The following is a 19,527-nucleotide window of genomic DNA, read 5'->3' as shown; positions in this document are numbered from 1 at the left end:
CATCCTGCCCAGTGGTAGCTTTCAAAAACTACATCTGCAGCTCCATGCATCGGTGCTTCTCTCCCAGGTTGGATCAGTGATGGGTTCTTGTCTTCCTCTCTGGTTAGTAAGAATCTCCTTCCCTCTGTGCCTTTCCTGCAGCTCTTCTGTGTGCACTGTTGCTACCTCCACTAGCAGAAAACCAGGTAGGTTTTATGCCCACTGGTGGGGTGACCATATTCCACATCTGCCAGGGCTGCTCTCCCTTCCTCTGCCTCCAAAGACATGGCTGCCCAGGAGCAGCAGCCAGCATCGCAGGCATCAGATAGTGAATCATCCCTGGGATCTCTGAATTTCTTTTGGAGGTGACCTGGCTTGTGTGGGCTTAATGGTCTGACAAGAGACTGGCTGCAGGAGCCACAGCAGTCCCCTTGCACACAACTGTCCCCCACTCCTGGCAGTAATAGCCCCGCCGCTCCCAATCTGATGCTGAGGTGCAGCACTGACTCTGTTACACATCCCCATTTGTCCAGTGGCAAAGCGGTTCATTTTCCGAGTGACATAGTCTATTGAACTTTTCTTTAAATTAGGGCACTGGAGGTGTAATTGATCAGTGTTAAGTCCCAGCTGCAGGGGACACACTTCAAACATGCTGCACATGTGCCCACAAACCCACTCATCTCACCAGAAAGTGAATAAATCTGCCTTCTCGGCAGGGAGCTTCCTCCCAAACCTGAGGATGGATTTAGGCTTTGCTGGGGTGCAGAGCTGCTCTATCGCTAGAGGAGGAGGAGAAGGGAACCATGGCCCCTGATGGAGAAGGGGTGCAGTAGCCAAGCAGATCTGGCTCCTCAGGCATGGCGTGATGTGGTGAATAAAGGCAGTCTCGCAACCCACACACATAGTGGTGCGGTGGAGGTCTGTGGGTGGATGGGGCAGGGGCTGCTTTCTCTGACATCTCTTTTACTCCTAGGAAACCTGTGCCATGCGCTTTTTAAGTCCACTGTTCCAGAAGAGCAGCTAAACACACGCTGGACTTTGATCGTGTGACTGTTGGCGTTAATAAGTTACAAACTGACCCCAGTGCTCTGTGGGAGCCTAAGGCAGCTTGGGGGAAGTTCCCTGCTTTTTGGTAAGGGGCACCTCACTACACACCCATCCCATTCCCATCAGCTTCATAAACTCTGGCAGCCTCTCTGGCCCAGGTGCCAAACTGGTTCTTGGAGTCATGTTAGTTCAACGTTGGGCTGATGCAACCAGGCCTCCAGCTGCTGAGGTGTCGCTGCGCGGGGACACCAGCTCGGTGCAGGCCCGATGGGGCAGAGTGGCTGTGTCCCTGTTTGCTTGGGGAAGCGGGGAGGTGCCATGGAAGAGGCATGGAAAAGAGGGACCAGGAGCTCTGCCACCAGTCCACTGCCTAACTCCAGTCTTTCCCCTTCCTCTGACATTTTACAGTCCAAGATGAAAGCCTTGTGCTTTATCTGTCATTTTGCCTTATCTAGCCTCATAAAGTCTCCTCTTAGCTGGTGGCTTTGAGAACAGCAGCCTTTCTTCTGCGACTTAGATGTTAATGAGAATCTCCTGCCTGCTAACTCGGTGCTAGTGCTGCTTGTAAAGCCCGAGGATACTTTACAAGAGCTGCTGAAGTGTCACTAGGAAGTGCAGAACTAGAGGAAGCAATGCTGTTCAGGTATCACAGTTTCTATCACGGTCTTACTTTTTAAAGTAGGAATTTTACAGTTTTCTTTAGCAAAAACTTATTTCTGAACAAAACTTGTTTGGTGACCTCCTTGTTGATGGCTGTAGGAGCTTTTTTGCAACAACTAGAATTAGTTTTAACTGCACCGAATATTATGAAAAATAGGAACAGAAACTAAACTTTGGATAGAGCCTTCCTCTTCACTGTGTGCTCCCTGGCACCAGAAAAACGTCAGAGACTGTTTTCCCAGCACAAAACTGAGAAATGGGCTCTCTATTTGTATGCATACTGTTGACCCCTTACCATCCCTGTCACTTACAGACACTCTTCAGCAGCCTCCATACAGTAAGTCTGTGCTCATTCCTGGACTCTGCTGCTCTCTCTGCCAGAGCAGCTGGTGACGTGGTCCCAGCAGTGGGTCAGTTGCGTGCTGGGGTTCCTTAGTCCCATCTCTCAGGTCTAAGATTTTCCCTTGGGGTTGGACCTTACCTTTATTTCTTCCCTTAGTTCTGTTGGCTGTGTTGTCCAAATGAGACCCGCTCTGCGGTTGTCTCCACACACGGCTGAGATTGCTGGTGTGAGCAATGCCTGTGGTGTGGTGAGAGACAGCCCAGGGTGGGCAAGGTAGGCACTGCACAAGCTGCTGTGCCGTGTCTGCATGAGAGGTACCTCTCTGCAGCTCACTTCCAGGAGCCAGCCCACGTGCCACGGCTGCTATGGGGCCTGGCAGTGCTGTCTGTTGTCCCTTGGGTGGTGGCACAGGCATCACAGGGTCACCCTCTCCCTGCACTGGAGAGACCTGGCTTTCCTCTTCTTCCCTCCATCCTGGTCCATCAAATGCCAGTGTGTGGTGGTGGTGGGAGAGAAGCCGAGCAATGTGCTGCAGCTGGGGACTGACCTCCAGGAGAGCTTGGCAATTATGGCTCTGCCCTGAGAGGAGGGAAATCTGGGTTCTGCCACCAGCCCTGCAGGACTTGAGGGGGGTTGTAATGCTGCAGCCACAGATGTGACTCATGTGGTGGGGGGAGGAGGGGGTACGGCTGCCTCTCAACAAAGCGGCAGAGCTTTGGCAGAGGTGTCTGTGCTGCTTCTGAGGCTGGGAGGGATGTGGGGGGACATGGTGGGTGCTCAGGCCAAAATCTGCATTGTCAGATCTGCTCCTTAGCGGGGCTTACAGGCCACGCTGGCCCTGCCTCAGACCTTCTGCCCCCCGTCTGTAGAGCCAGGTGTCTGGTCCCCACCTCCCAAAGGTGTCTCAGGGTGAGATCACTGAGGAAGCAGGAGGGGACTTCTGGGTGTCCCATGGGCATGGAGATAAAAAAGCCCAGGTCCTTCTGTGTGTGTTGCTCTGTAGCCCCTGGCTTGCAGCCCTGGGCTGGGCTTTTCAGGGTGGCATGATGGGGGACCCTACCTGCCCTCTGGGGCAGAAGGAGCGGGGACCAGTGTGCCAGACAGGCACGTATAGCGGGGCGAGGGCAGGAGGCTTTTTGAATGTGAGGACTTCTCTCAACAAAGCTGTTTCTGTCCTGCTCCCAATATTTCTGCCTGTGCGGTTGGGGACTGGGGGGGTGGAGGAGCACAAAGGACCCTAGACAATAGGGCGAGCGGGAGCATTCCTCACACCCATGGCGGCCGGTGAAAGAGCTTTGTCTCCAGCCGCTGCCTCCCTCCATTTCGGGGGCAGTCGCTGCCGTCCTCCCCTGCTCCTTTGTTCCTGTGCTGCCTGCCAGGGGTGAGACAGGCAGGTGAGCGGCGCGCAAGGCAGGGGGCTGGCGACATGCTGCGGCGGGTGCATATTAATAGATTTCTCCAGCCTGTCGCTGGGTGTTTGACTTGATTCATAAGACTCCTCCGTCTTGGACGGCAAATACGGTTGGGAGGGAGAGAAAGAGGGGAGAGAGCTATTGTCTGCCAGGCCTGAGGCCCTCCTGGTGCTGCTTTGGCGGCTGCCACCGCTGCCCCGAACCCCAAAAGTGCTCTGTGCCTTGCCCCAACAGTCTTCCCACCCAGGGTGTCCATCTGTCCAGAACAATGTGAGGGGGGACTGGCTGATGGCCACGCACCGTGCGTGTCCCTGCACTGTGAAAATGCACGGGGAAGAAGGCAGGCAGGCAGCTTCCCAAATGCGCTGCCTTGAAGTACAGAAGCAATTGCGCGCCGGTCGCGACAGGCTGTGTCCAAGCAGGGCTGCTCGTGTGAGTGAAAATGCTCCCACTCGGTGCCTTAGTGCCATCAGAGATCAAACACTGAAAAAAAGCCTTTTGGTGCTCTTTTCTTTTTTTTAATGGCAGCTGTAGATTTTACACTAGATTTTACGATTGGTTGTAATTTTTGAACAAAATAAATATGCAGCTGGTGGACAGCTACTGGTTGGGGGGAAATTGGGCTCTGTCTTGAGAAGGCTGATTCAGGTAGAGTGTTTGATAATGCTTGTATGGAAAGGAGGGTGTGCACAGTAACACCGGGAAAGGAAAACAAACAGGATGGAGCGTACTCCATCATGCTGACAAAGACCTGGATTGTACATGCTGGGGCGCAAATAGGGTTGTTTGCATATTCAGCTGATGCTGTCTTCTCTTTTCACCATCCCTGAGCGTTGTTGGTGCCTGAGCTCCTTGGGGAGCTGTTTGGGTCGGGGGGACAAATGTGCATGGGGCAGGGGCGGTGAAGGAGCTGGTGGAGGATGGATGAGATCAGAGAGGATGCTGTTTACAGGGCCTGCAATGGAAAGGGGCTAGCTGGTGGGATAAAGCTCCAGGGGTAAGGTTTATCAGACTGAATGTAGGAAGCTACAGCTGAGCTTGTCTGACAGCTTTCCTTTTATATCCCTAACACGCAGCGCATCCCATCCTGAACTAGACATTGAACAACACGTCTAAATCACACTTAGAAGCAAAGAAAAGGTTCTGGGGGTTTATTTGGTATTTCTCCCCCTAAGCTTTCAAGGCATGAGGCTGAACTGAGAGGGAAAGGAGAACTTGTTCCCAGTGGGTGAAGAGAGGAAGGCTGAAATTAAGGATTTTCTCCAGCGATATCACTCCCCAGGCGGCAAACCCCACCTCTGAGTTTCCAGTAAACCTACCAGGACTGCAAGGCAAACAAATCAGGAAACGTCAAGGCGTATTTACTCTCCTGTTAACCTGCTGTCCCTCTCCCTTTCTGGCACACATTGGCAGCACGTAAGGGTGCACCCTGATGCTGCATCCTGGGAAGAGGGCACAGCTACGAGCCCAGCTGCAGAGAGGTGACCAAACGAGGACCTGGCTCCCAACTTCTGCTCTCCGGCTGTCACAGCATGGAAAGGGGGTGCTGGGGTGTAGCCTGTGTTGGGAACAGCAGTGCTCAGGAGCTGTGCCAGCCCTTTGTACTCTCTGATCTCAGCCAGGCAGCAAATTGGGTTGTAAAAGGGAACATGCACACACCTGTTTGCAGCTGGAGCAGGAGGAGCTTATGTTAGAGGTCCCCCAGACCTGACTGCTGTCAAATATTGGCTGCAAGTGAGCTGGGTTTCCTGAATACCACGTTTTGCTTGGTGACGCATCCAGAACCCCTGGGAAGAGCTTTCTCAAATAAGCTTGTCCTCAAGCTTTTTCCACGTCTCTCTTTTTTTTTCCCCCTTCCTCCTTTGTATACAGAGAATTAGGCAATCACAGCATTTTGATGAGTTGCCTCCTCGCCTCTTACTTCATAGTACGTGGCCTTCCTGAACAATCAAGGAAATGCTGATAAATTGGGTGTACACGTCTTGCCTGATGTTCCCCTCCCCGGCTAATGTTCCTCTTTCCGCTGCCCTTGGAGCACGCCCTGCCCCTAGTCGCTCTGTTAACTTGTCTCTACTTACAACACTCGTACATAAACCACGACCAGGCGCTTTTTTGCTCTGATTAAAATCACGCCGTGTAAAAGAAAATACAAATTAGCTCTGGCCTTTGGGCTCCTGACAAGTTTCCAGCACCACTTTCAGCAGCGCAGGGATTGTGTAACTCCGCATCCTCCGGTGCGGTGACGTCTCCTCCCCCGTCATGAGCTGGGCTGGCTGCCGCACATCCAGGTTCAGCTGTTAATACTTCAAGCAGCTTTTAGCACTGAAGGAGGTAGAGAGATTGCCAACAACCGGGTGAAATGCAGGAACATGCTTTTGCTTGCTAGGGGACAATCACGTGGGAAGGGGTAAAAGGAGGAGGATTTCCTGGGTAATTCCCCAAATCTTGGTGTTTGTGCAAATACCTCCAGGTCTAATGTGTGCCAAGTGACTGGGGAGCCTGGCATGGGGAGAGCTAACGCTTCAGAACAGGATTAACCCTTGAAGGAGGAGTACAGTAGCATCTTGTACAAGCGATGGCTTAAGTTTGCCAGTTTTTTTTATGCAGTGGAGCACAAGGGGCTTTCCTGTCTCCGTCAGGGACCCCAGCCGGGTACACCACGTTGTGTCATTTCAGCGTTGCTGACAGAGAGGGCTGAGGCTGCACTTCATCATGTCGCACTTTCTGTGGAAACCTTTAAGTCTCAGTGACTTCCTGCAAGGGATGCTGAGCCAAACACCGTCCAGACCCGCAAGTGAACAAGTCGCAAATGACATCACTGGTTCGAAACAGCGCGTGGGCACAACGTGGGCGAATGTTCCCTGCACTGGGTGTTTTCTAAAGGTCTCTGAAGCATGAGGCATGACTGAATGACTTGTGTTTTCTTTAAATGACAAGTGGGTGAATCTTGAATCGTTGGGCTGCTTTTATTTTTGTTAGATGTGTGTGGGCTGACAACATGACTCAGTATTTTCTCTGCGGATGCAAAGATCATATTGCCAATTCTGGGTATACTTCGGGCAGTTTCACACAGAGAACTGGAATGCTTTTTTTTGTCCAGAGCTTTGCTTTTTGGCAGCCTTAAGCTTCTTGATGTGAAAAATAAATAGGTTTTAAAATGAATGCTTTTCCATAGCATACAGAAATACACTGAAGAAATGGCTGACTGTGGGGAAACTACCTCTACCCCCGTGATTTCCCAACGATTTATCTGAGTATTTTCATGTTATTTCAGAAATGTCAATTAACATCTGATTTTTCTTTCTGAGTCTCCCTAGTCTCGATGGCTGCTGAGCATCACCTCTGGTATTTGTTTAACCAGCTGTGCCCTGCCTGGGTGAGAGTCACTGTCCTCTGAATGATGGGTGTGAGTTCTCCCCCTCTTCTCAACAGACAAAAAGGGGTATTTGTGAGTACATATATGTGGTTCAGCCAGTACCCAGAAATGATGCAAGTACCCCAAAATTTCCCTTTCTCCCTTCTAGCAACCTCCCTGCCCTGCCCCCCCCCCCTTCCTTATCCTCCCTCTGTGCCACCTACAGCACATGGCATGTGCTTTGGAAGATGCATGAGGTCAGGCATGGGCTGTGGATGGTTCTATTGTGCAAAGATGAGAGCTCTTTTCTCCCATCTCCTCTTCTCTGCTGCTGAGTAGAGCGCCGGTGGTCGTGTCCTTGAAAAGAACAGGGTCCCTGCTGAGACTCTTACTTGTAATGACAGCCCAGCATCCTAGAGCCACCAATAAACCATTTTCCCTTGTTGATGCCACCATGAACCCTTCTGAAGATCTGGGAATGGCTAGACAATAATAGGCTGGTGGGTGAAAATGTATTCCAGACACCCTGCTTTTTTGATCTCTGACAGTAACTTTAACCACAGAGAAATTCCCACACTCAACCCTGAGCGACAGCCTTGGCTGATGTGACCTGTATCTAGCATCCTGACCCAAAACCCATTACTGGCCCCTACAACAGTGAGCCATACATGACCCGTAGCTCATTATAAGCCACGTGCACCAGCATGCATTGCGGTGCCTGGGGACTGTATCACCTTCCTACCACTCTAGCTCCTCAGTCCTAAGCTCTACTCCTTACTCCTGACTTTCTCTCTAGTCTTTGCTGCCCACTCATGGCAATGATTCACCCCCAACTTTAGGTCAAGCACATCCATCGTCCAGGGGAGAAAAGAAGGACGTAGTGCTCCTCAGTCCTTGGTGTCCTGGTCTCTAATCCCTTACCTCTGACTGCCAGAGCTGTTCACCCCTGCCAGCTCCTACCTTCGTGACTGTTTCTAAGCTGGAATTCGGGCATGGGGCTAGGGGCAGCTAGTGGGGCTTGCTGGGTGTGGAGGAGAGAAGTTGTGTTTGCTTGGGGTTGTGCTCAATGGGACAGGACATGTTTTGGTGGAGTTTAGGGTGTAAAGTCTGGGGGGTTTTTTTGGGTGTGGCTTGAAGGATCAACTGGCTTGTTCCAGCTGCTGAGGGGGTGGTAGGCTGGGTGCAGCCTAGAGCATGGAGCAAGAGAGAGCGTGAAAGTGTCTCTACATTGGTGAGAGATCAGGGAGGCACACTGTCACAGAGAAGCAGCAGTAGGTCAGGGATGGTTAGAAAATAAGCCTGAGAGTGCCTGATGTGCTTCAGTGGCCCTCTTCATTTTTTTAAACAAGCGTCACTGCTCCTGCCTGCTTACTTCTCCTTGCCCTTCCACTAGTTCTTCATCACCATCCCCACCCGTTGTCCTCCTGCCTCTGGGTCTCCAGAGTTCCTTGCTCCTCTAGAGCTGGTTCTTCAGCCTCCTCAGCCCTGTGGCACTGCTGCCTCACCTTCTTTTGGCAGACAGATCTCATCCGGGAGCCAAGCATGTGAACCCAGCGTTGCTTATTGCAAGGCGCTCTGCACCCTGTATTTCACTTTGCTGTGTCTTTCAGGTCAGGAGCTGCAGATGGAGAGGGCTGTGGCTCCAGGTATCTCCAGGTGCCACTGTGTTGCTGTGAACAATGAGCTTGCTTCTGAAGTTTATTTGGGATTGGGCTCTAGACTGGCTTCATTCATTCGTTCACATGCAAGGTTGGTATTGCATTATTGTTTTTTGTTTCTGAACTGCATTTAATGACACTGGCATGTAAAAGCTCGCCAAGTTTCTGGGAAGAATACTTATTACAAGTGGTGTTGTCCTACTTACAGTGTGTGGTCTTTGGCTTTTCTGAAATTTTGCTGTGTAACATTCAAGAATAGTTTAGTGTAGCTGGAAAGAAAGCTGGGAAAGAAAAAAAGCTGATCAGACCGAGAGAGCGATGGAGCTGGTTTATGCGTCTGTTTTCTGCGACAGGTGAAGTAGGTATTCCTCACCTGCTTGAGGAGTGCCCACAGCAGGCTGCATCATTGACATGCCTTGTTCTGAGAGCAATCACAGCTGCAAAAGGATGTTTGTGGCAACAGAGAAAGTGCTTACTAAATGGCGAGCTTTCCTTCGCGTGTGTAAAATCACAACTTCCTTCTTTTCCCAAAAAACCCCCAAGTTTCTTGTATTAATCAAGGCTGGGGAAGGGAAGGTCCCCACAGAGTGTCTGAGCCCAACCTACTTCCTCATTCTTTGCACTCTCATCGTTGGGCAACTTTCTTCTATGTCAGGTGAAAACTTCCTCGTCAAATCCAGTAACGCTGGACTCACCCTGAAGGAAACAAGTTCTCCTCCCCACGTAATGCCATGTCAGGCAGCCTCACCTCCGATCTCTTACAGGAATACCCAGCTGTGTGCTTTACTGTGGTGGTTAAGGGTTTGTGTTTTGGGGAGACCTCCTGAAATGCAACGTGTGTGTGTTTTTATGGCCGCTTTGGATAAAGTTACCACCACAGCTGGGAGCTGCAACTTCGAGATAAAAACCTGCCACGTGACAACCTAGGAAAGAGAGAACTAAGGAACAGGGAGTTGTTCCTTTTCAGACTCCTGTGTGGCTGCTGATGCTCTGTTGCACAAACACAGAGTAACAACCTTAACTGGAAAGGTTGTCTCCTACTAGTTACATTATTGATGATTGTTTCTGCCAGCGCTTGCAGGTCCTACCATAAATATGTATCTCCCGGGGGTGATTTCAAATAAGATTAATAAAGGAAAACAGTATTTTTATTTTTTTCCCATGAAAAGCCTCTTGGTACATATTATTTCAAGAACCCCTGAAATCATAATTTTTTTATCTAACCGCTGGTTTTTTGGCCATTAACCTTAACATCAGCTTTTTAGAGGACAGAAGTGTCCATGGCCACATTCTGAGTTGCTGAAATACTGGAATGTGTTGAAAAACAAGAGTACCGAAACACCCACTGACAGCATCCTGTGGGTCAGAACCGCATGCACTTTCTAGATAGGCCAGGGTTCAGTCTGGGAATGTGGCATTTCTTGAAGACATCCTTTACATTTCCTATATGTCTCTACTTCATTCCCCATTCAGTCACATAGCCCATGTGCCGGGTTTATTTGTTTTACATTTCTTTGCTGTCCAAGTTGCTGCCAAATCATCATCTCATGTTGCCATGTTATATAAATGTTAACATTAGCTAGCTGCACAGTAACAGCCTGGAAAGGAAACATTTACTTCTGAGCTTTCCCCTGCCAAACAAACGTACAACGTGGGGGTTTTTTGTGGTTACTGGTGGTTAAGGGATGTAAGACAATAGTGCTGTATGCACAGTTGCTCTGTTATGATTATATTCCCTGTAACATGGACTTCAGTGCATTTATAGTTTCTCTTGGTACGTTCAGAGTGGAGGACGGAATCACAGAATCACAAGGTTGGAAAAGACCTTTAAGATCATCAAGTCCAACCATTCCCATCCTATGCTAAACCATATCCCTAAGTACCTCATCTACCCTTTTTTAAACACATCCAGGGATGGTGACTCAACCGCCTCCCTGGGCAGCCCGTTCCAGGCGCCGGCAGCTCTTTCAGTGGAGGATTTTTCCTGACATCTAATCTGAACCCGGACACCACTGCCCATTCCCTTACACCACATATGTCCACAGGTCCCCGAGGCTGCCTGTCAGCAGGGGAAAACAAACACCATCTCAATTTTAAACTAACATTTTGTCCCTGCTGACACATGATAAACACATCAGCGTTACTTTGTCTCCTGAAAGAAAGGGTGGTGGCAGGGGACGGGACGGCACAGCAACCATACACGGGGAGCTTGCGGAGAAACAGCCTGATTGCCAACGCCAGCCCCACGGCACGGGCAGGCGCGCTCATCCCGGCTCGGTTAGGACAGTTGTGCCCTCAAACGAGATGCGGCCCCGCGGTCCCCGTCCCGCCGCCGCCCCGCGCCCCCACTGCCGCACCCGGGCCCGCACCGGCGCTCGCGGCCCGGCGACAAAGTCCGGCCCTCGGGCGCCTTCGGCGCTGCTCGGCCGCTTCCGCCGCCGCCGCGGTTACATAAGGGGGAGTCGGCGCGCGCCGCGGCCCGCCCTCTCTCAGCCCGTGTCCTCGCGGCACCCTGCTCCTTCCCCCCTCCCCCGGGCAGTGTCACGCGGGGAGGAGGGGAGGGCAGAGCCAGCGCGTGCCTCCCCGCGCCCCGCCTCCCTGGAGGAGGGGCGGGCGGCGGCACGTGCGCGCCCCTCCCCGCACCCAATGGGAGCCCTCTCTCCCCCCCCCAATCCTCCCCCACGCATGCTCAGTTCCAGCCTCTCTGAGGAGACGGTCGGGCCGGGAGGGAGGGGGGTGGGGCGCGGGCGTTCTGCGGGGCGCAGGCGCGGCGGGGCCGGCCGTCGTTCGGGGAGGGCTGCGGGAAGGGGGGGGTAAAGGGGGGAGGCGGTTCCCCCCCCCCCCCTCCCTCCGCCTCCGCGGGGGCCGGGTGACGCACGTGCGCGCGCCCCCGCGCGCTGTTGTTCGCTCGCTCCCGCGCCGCCTGCCCGTGCCTGCCTGTCGGCGGCGGGGCGCGCGCGGCGTGTGGGGCTGGCACGCGCGCTGTTGTTATTGGTGCCGCCGGCCGCGGCGGAGGGAGAGAGAGGGAGGGAGGGAGGGGGAGCGGACGCCTCAGTCAGTGAGTTCTTTAAAGATGGCCGGAGCGGCGGCGGCGGCCGCCGCGACCCCCGTGTACTGCGTGTGCCGGGAGCCCTACGACGTGAGCCGCTTCATGATCGAGTGCGACATCTGCAAGGACTGGTTTCACGGCAGGTAGTTGCCGGGAGCCGCGCGGGGCCGGGCGGCGGGGCGGCGAGGGGGGGGGACGGGACCGACGGGTCGACCGGCCACCGGGCACAGGCGGTGGCAGTCGCCGCCGCCACCACCCCCTCAGCCCCCGCTCGGTGACGACCGGGGGGACAATGGCTGCGCGGTGGCTGCACGGAGGACAACGACGGGCTCCTGTCCTTTCCGGCTCCCCCCCCCCCCCCCCCCGCCGCGGCGGTGGCAGCGGCCGGTGCCGGCGAGGGCTGCGGTCCTTGGGCACATGGGTCTTGGCTTGAGAGGAGACGGTCGGGCCGGGCGAGGCGGCCGGGCGGGGGGAGGCTGGTTATGAAAGAGCAACAGATGCGGGGCTCCTCGCCCGGCGGCTTCCCTGGCGGGGACGGTGCCACCCTGAAGTTGAGCCGGCTTTGGGGAGGCGTCGCGTCCCCTCCGTCGCCCCGCTCCGCCGGGGGATCTCTCCCGGGACGGGACGGCTTCTAAGCGAAGGAGTGCGGAGGGGGCACCGCGCCGGGTGCCGGGGCTCTCCCTCCGGCCGGGCCCGGGCTCCCGGCTCGCCGTGCGTTTTGTTTGGGGGTGGGCGGAGGGCTGCGGGGGGCGGAGGAGGGTCGTCCCGCTCTTCTCGCCGCTTTGACGTTTCCAGCCCGGTCCCGAGCGGCCGCCCCGACTCGCGTGTGTTTCGCGATCCGAGCGTGTGAATAATAAGAGGCCCGGAGGCAGCCTCACGGCTTTCGGGGAGGAGGAGGTGGAGGTGGCGGTGGGGATTCACGGGCAGTTAAACAAAGGAGCAAGTTGGGAGCCCGCGGCTCGAGCGGGCCCGGCCGGCACGGGGCTGCGGGGCTCCGAGTTGCCGCCCCCATTATGTGGGGAGCCCCGGCGCCGGCGTGCGGGCCGGCGAGCTGGCGGCGGTGTAGGAAGTGGCTTGTGATTGACAGCAGGACATTTAAATACCCCCGGTGTAACAAAAACAGGCTCCCGGCGTGGCCGGCGAGACAGCCGCCTCGCCCTCTGCCGGCGCGGGGCGGCGAAGCCGAGAGGAGCCGAGTGGCCCGGCGCCCAGCCGGCCTCCGCCGGCGCCCCGGGTCCGGCGGTTCCCCAACTTGCCTGGAAAGCCGTGACCGCACCGGGCTTTACACCTCGCCGGCGCAGGCGGCCGCTGAACAAAGCGGTGCGACGGGGAGGGCGGGCGGGCTGCCCGTCGGGGAGAGGTGTCGTGCGGCAGCGCGCCCGCGGTCCGGCCGCGCTTGCCTTTCATCCCCGTGCCCCCCGCGCTGCTTGCGGCAGAGGAACGATGGCTCCGTGGGCTTGTTTTGCTCTGGGGTGTTTGGGTTTTTTTTTTATTGGTTGGCTTCCCCCTCCCTCCCTCCCCCCCCCTTTATTTTTCCTTTCTTCCACTCAATGGCAAAAGAAAAGCGTTGGCTAAAAAGTAGGTTGCGTATCTAGGTGTTACTTAACAGCAATTATTACACATGGGTGTTTTCCCTGCCGCGTTTTAGGATGAAAGGAAGGCTTTCAGTGTTTCAGAAGTTGACTTGGACGTACGTCGAGTTGATTTGTTCTTTGTATATGGGTTTCCCTCGACTCAAACCACAGTATAATGGGAAGTATGAAAAGGGCTTTGTAAACTGTAAAAACTGGCAAAGCAGAATTGTCATGCCTTTAAAAACAACCCCTCGTTAATAAACTAGGCTGCTACTACTCTTGCTGGTACTGTTGCTTGAAGCTAGGCACGCAAAAGCCTTTTTAGGTTAAAGTGGTTTAATAAAAGTTCATCAGAACTTGGTTGCTGCTTGTAGTAAAGGTGTGGACATCCTCTGGAGGTCTTTATGCAGTTACAAGTTCTCTCTCACAAGTATTTTTCTGTGTTTGTGTTACTCTCTCAGTCAGTCTTGGCAATTGCTCAGCTTACGTGCAGGCTTAACTTAAATGCCAGTCTTGTGCACTAATACTGCAAGGGTACAAGTGAACCAGTTTCTGAAAGTGTTCTGAGGAGGAGAGTGTTGACTCTCTGATACAGAGGTGGGACAGGTCGCTCTATAGCTTTCTTAAGTCAGGTTTTGCGTTAAGATCCACAGCAGTTCCTGTACTTGAGTACTCTCATGCAGTTGGTAGAAAAACTGCTAGCAATGAACTGCTTTGATAGTCTGAAGCCCTCTTAAGTGTGGAAAGTAAGCAAGCCAGCAGGAGCTGGCAACAACCATGTTGCCCTGGGATTTAGTTGCATGCTCACCCAGTCCTGCAGCTAAGGGGTCAGGACTGTGGGACTGTTGTCCTCTCCCAGCTGTGGTCTGCTCTGGGAATGCCCCTCACCTTGGTCTGAGAGTACTGAAGACAGTTACATAGCTTGTGAAAGAAAATATGTGCTCTCAAATCTTGAAGTTTTTGGTGAACTTCTTGGTTTCATGCTTTCTTGGTATTTTTTTTTTAATTATTTTATTTTTTATCTCCTCCTGCCTGCCCCATAGCAGTTACACCCAATGGCATGGGTGTAACCTCATGTTAAGAAACATACAGACCCCATGCCTACTTAAGGCTGTGGCACACTAGCTTGATTTGTAGTGTGTTTTATTGGATTATGGACTCTCTGCTGCCTTCCTAAGTATAGCTAAGAGAATGCTTTAGTATACCCTGGAATCAGTGCAGTCTCTGTTGTGACAGAACGCTGGTACCTCTAAACTTGATGTGATACTATGTGATATTTTATCTGGGTGTTCTTGCACTGTCTGTCTTCCAATGACTGTAGTTTGGCTTACTATCAGTATATTGATATTACCAAATATGCATTTTATTGCCTCTGGCACATATTTGTGAAAGCAAATATTTTGCTGCACCATATAAGGTTTCAAACCTACATTCTGGGGTTTAGCTACTCTACAAGCGGGCCGAATATCCGGCCACAATCTTGTGTAATTACCTCTTGCTGAACAAAAGAGCGTAACGTGTGTGTCTGTGGTTTTCTAGGCTTCATCACTTTCTTGAATGGCTCTCAGGAGTGGAGAGACTACAGGCTCTGAGAAGTGACAAACTGTCAAATCATTCAGATGGGCAAATCCATTTATATTTTAGATAATTTCTGTATTTTCCTTTTTTATCCTCTTTAAATGAAATCAACACATTAAGCTGTTTCTCCCTTTCTGACTTGTCTAGAATATACTCCAGCTAGAATATGGCATAAAAACTCCTTCATGCTGCTCTGAGCGTTCAACTTTTTCTTCATCTGTTCAGTACCTCGACACCTATTTAAGTTCTTGGCTTCATCTTCAAGTGATGTGCATCACAGCATACTTCTTGTTCTGTCTTTCTCCCTTTTTTGACGCAGTACCCCAGTTACTGGGTTAGCAGCGTACTGTCATCTTTTCTTGCTTATGTTTTTATTGTGAAATATGTAACCTTATGCACAGAATATCTTTCCCTCAGCTGATCCACAGTCAGCTCTGTTCCTGGAATTTGCTTGTGCAGTTTGCAGAAATCCTGTTGTCAGCTTTGAAATGTTTGTCCTTTCTTCTGTCCATGATACCTGTAACTCGAGGATGTGCATTGTGTAGGTGTCACTAACTCTTGTAGAGTAGACTTCAGACAGGTTGGAAGAAACTTAAATTTAAGGATGTAAGGCAGGTTTTGTCTGCACAATGTCATGTTTGTAACGCTTCAGGAGGAAATGGTTGTGGAGTTAGCTTTTGAAGGCTGTTTGGTTTGCAAAGCTGTGCTGGTTGTAAAGGAGCATGGAGCAGGTCAGTCAAGCTGAGAATTAAAAAGGCAGTTGACCATATGAAGATTTCTGTTTGACACTTTTCAAAGGGATGTTTTGTTTGTCAGCAAACATAAAGTCAACTTGTAGCTTGTCTCAATGACAGATAGGGTAAGAAATTATCAAATGTGGGAACGTCAATTACAGTAACAGTGGATGCCTTTTAAAATGCCTGTACCTCTTTAATGTTTTTCTTTCTTTCTTTGTTGTTTTTTTTAAAGAGGAAATCTTTAAATCTTCAAAGACAGAGCAGTGGGGATTAGGAAGGGAAAGCATCCTTTTTTGTTCAAAACTAGTAATCTTTCTTAAAATTTTGTAGTGGTGTCAACTTTTGTGTCTCCCCCTCAAGAATAAGGAAAACAGCCCATCCAGCTGTGCTCAGCTTGCATCTATGGTGCTTTGTGTAAATGAAACTTAAGTTTAAAAGCCATAACCACTTCTTTCTTTCATGTTTACAGAAACCAGTATTTTATTTGAGCATGTTAGAGGAAATAAAGCACTAATCTATATGTAATGTATATATGTATGTACTTCTGTTGCAAAGAGTGAATGTATATAAAATTGTTTTAAAATTGATAGCTCTTGCCCTCAGGATTAATTCTGTATTCTGCTTAGCCTTCTCTAAAGAATTAACTTTGTTTTTTCCTTTCCTGGAGCAGTTCAGTGATGATATATACAACTTTGCCATTGAGTGTTTGATGCTTTTTACAGCTTTGTCATTATTAAAAAACCCATTAATAGCATAATTTAGAAACAAAAGGTGATTCATGTACTTTTTGAGGATGATCATTTAAATTGCAGATGCCCTAAGGCTTTTTTTTTTTTCTCAAATGGAAAAAAAAATTGGCACCATAATCAGGTCTGAGTTAAGTTCATGTAGAACATAGTTTTTCTGATATTTGTATACATTTGAGCATGTCTTCATTTGGTCTCTGAAGAAAGATAAAAATTCTCAACTACTCCTTAATATGATCCCAGTTTCAAAATCAGGGTTCCCCCTTGCAGCTGTTGCATGGAGTAACAGCTCCTTGCGGTAATAACATGTGTTGAGGTCCTTCTTAACACACTGGGTTGTACTCTGAAGGCAGGCTTTCTCCTTAAGAAAAGAAGGAAATGTACATGCTATAGTGACTACTTTTCCTGAATTGGGTCTTTGTTTTGGAGCTTTATACATGAAGTTCTGCACGATGGGCTTTGCCAGCTCTCTGCTGCTGAAAGAGGCAGCCTCAGTCCTGGCTGCATGCTACTATAATTTCTCTTTTGCTGGTTCAGTGCTTGTCTGATTGTTTGGTAAGTCAGCTCCGCTCAGAAAACTGACAAAACCCATTCTTTTGCTGGGTTAGCTTTTTGTTGGGTGACTGACCTGAACAGGCTCTTCAAGGGCGAGGATGAGTCCCAGAGTTGCCAAACTGTGAGTACTGTGTTGCTGGAGGGGATGGTAGCGGGTGGGAAAAGACAGAGGAGTTGCCTGTTTTTTCTTCCTCTTTGCCCACTTTGGGATCAATGGCTCACCCAGTTTTGTGGAACAGTCTTTGTGCCTGTTACCATATGTGAGTCTGCTTTGGATCTGATGGGCTCGGCCCAGACCCATCTGCTAAGTGGTGTCCTTAGCAAGCAAGGCATTTCCAGTGCAGCTGCAGCAGCACTGCTGCCCCGGACCATCATCTGTTTGCAGAGGCAGGCAGAGCTCCTGCATCTGTCCTAATGGGACTTAGAGGGTAAGATACAGTGATGCTCGTGTCAAGAAGTGTGAGGACTGCAAAAGAGAGACTGTTACAAATGCTACACCAGAGTGCAGATCTTCTGTTAACAGAATATTGCGGCTTTGTAATTATAAATATTCGGGGGCCTGAACTGAATCAACAAATCATTGTCTGGTCACTGGAGCTTTGGTCTGGCACGGGAGGCTCTTGAGCTGACTGACTGGCATTTATAATGTGTGAGCCTTAAAAGTCTTCCTGTGGCAACTGGGTGCATGCTAGGGAACATTTTAGACCTCGAGGGAAAGATAATGTGTTTGTTAACCTTGCTTTTCTTTGGTTTAGCCTTGTTTCCTCAGAGGCAAGATGAAGACTCATCTTAAGTCCATCCTCTGCCAAAGAATTAAGCGACTTCAGCTCTTCTAACAATACAAAAGCTGAAACAGTTTTGGTTAAACTGAGAAGAAACTGATGATAATAAGAAGGATTCCAGACTAGTGCTGGTGTAATTGGATGTCTGTTTCCAATCTTTTTATATTCTTCATTTGAGCAAGCCAATTTTTCCCTTCTTGGTTCCCATCTGTGAAGTGGGAAGACTTATTAATATATATTAAAGTAGATGTATTCTACCGTAATAATGTAGAGTAGTAAGTATTCAAATGTCTTCAGTTTTTGAAACTATGTAATAACATGTACTTTAAAAAAAATTTCTTTACAATTTTCTTGAAAAACTGGCTTTATTTGAAGTTTATATACTTTGAAAGTTAATACTTCTTTCCTTTAGATCTGTATTTTGGTAGAATTTTTTTATTTGATGTTCTGGAACAAAACATTGTAGATGTTTTAGAATATGCATTCCAATGTAACAACTAGAACAAGGGGGGAAAAAAAGTATTGTCCAATAAAGAGCTGGAAGATAACTTAAGGGTACATAATTCAGCTTTTTAAATTATAATAGCAACAAGATTCTAGTCTCTAAACAATTATTATGTGCTAATACTTATAATTTCTAAAGTGCAAATTAATTATTACCTATTCAATGTTACTTAAAAGATGAAAAGGTTGAGAATTAGTGATTTAAACAGTACCTTTATTTTTTGGTAATATTATGGTTGACCTGTATCAATATTTTTGCTATAATTGATTTTTATTTGCCATTCTTAATGATACACATGAAGCCTTTATGTATAATTTCATTGGCCAATAATGATTTTTTTTATTAGCTATTATTTTATGATTGTTTTATATGAAAAATGTCATTCGTTGATGCTTACATAGCACTTTAGTATCTTCCTTTCCTTTTGTTATATATAATACATGCTTTTTTGAATGAAATATTAAAATGTTTTCAGAAGGCTCTTTTATGAGTTCCATATCTAGAAGAAGGCTGGGTAGGGGACTGCTCCTTGGTATGCTTAATATCTGTATATATGAGCTAGGAGCTACAGTGCAAAGTATGAAGTACGTTCTTTTCTTTTAAACCTAACCTTGATCTGTTTATAATGCTGAGTTCTCTTACAGCAGCACAATGGCAATAAAATGGATTAAACCATACAGTGGAGTATTGCTCTGTTAACTGCCAGTAGGCAAAATCACATTAACTTTGTTTTCATTCTTCATTTGTGGTTACTAGCTTTTTTTTTTTTTTTTTTTTTTTTGTGGGCAGATTTCATATTCATTAACAGATTTCTTATGTGCAGTGCAGTTTTTGGTGCACTTTCTATATATCATCATTTGAAAGATGGGGCAATACAGTGTCTCTGTGCTGTTTACGTGTACAAGTTGAAGTTGAACTCATACTCTTCTTGTAAATATTTGTGCTTTCCCTACATAATTTAAAATAAAATACCATTGTCTCAAAACAAGTCTGAGCAATCTCAGTAAAGACTTTCACAGGTACAGTGAGCACGTTTCTGCATCTTAAGCATGCACAAGTGTTACGTTTTTCTCATTGCTGAAGTATGAAAATTCAATTAACAGTGTGGCTATTGCCTTATTAGCGATGTAAGAGAGATTTTAGTGAAATACACAGCTTTTAATATAGCCAAGCTATTTTTCATTTGTCAGTCCTTTCTAATGTGTTGTAACATTAGCTCGTGAATACACAGAACTAACAATCTATGGAGTATGAATAGTCTTGGGATGTCTGCTATATGGTGGTAATGTGGATTTATGTGGCTAGTTACATCTCCTCAGGTCAATTCTGCTTCTGAATGGAATTAATATTTAATACTGTTTTCTCCATTACTTCAGCATTAACTAAAGTAGGCTTTAAAACTGGTCTTTCTTTTTGGAAATACTGTGAGTTCATTGCTGCTCAGGCAGGCGTAAATGCTGATGTTTGCCACAAAAGCAGGGCAGCTTTTTAAAACCCCCTCCCTCATCATTCTGTCTTGCAAGCCAACTGGAGTGAGGATGGCGGTT

General features: G+C 49.2%; 1 protein-coding gene across 1 annotated transcript in view; it reads left to right on the top strand.

Moving 5' to 3' along the window:
• Positions 1 to 11,527: 11,527 nt before the first annotated feature.
• Positions 11,528 to 19,527, top strand: part of KDM7A (lysine demethylase 7A) — a gene marked incomplete at its 5' end in the record, with an annotated part of 63,478 nt that continues 55,478 nt past the window's right edge. The window contains one exon of the mRNA XM_084278448.1: positions 11,528 to 11,646. Within this exon, the coding sequence (XP_084134574.1) occupies positions 11,528 to 11,646 (119 nt within the window). The remainder of the gene's footprint in view (positions 11,647 to 19,527) is intronic.

The sequence above is a fragment of the Gallinula chloropus genome (assembly GCF_964237585.1).
Source record: "Gallinula chloropus genome assembly, chromosome: 1".
Classification (NCBI taxonomy): Eukaryota; Metazoa; Chordata; class Aves; order Gruiformes; family Rallidae; genus Gallinula; species Gallinula chloropus.
Note: the sequence above shows the minus strand (reverse complement) of the source record. Positions and strands in the feature narration are given on the sequence as shown.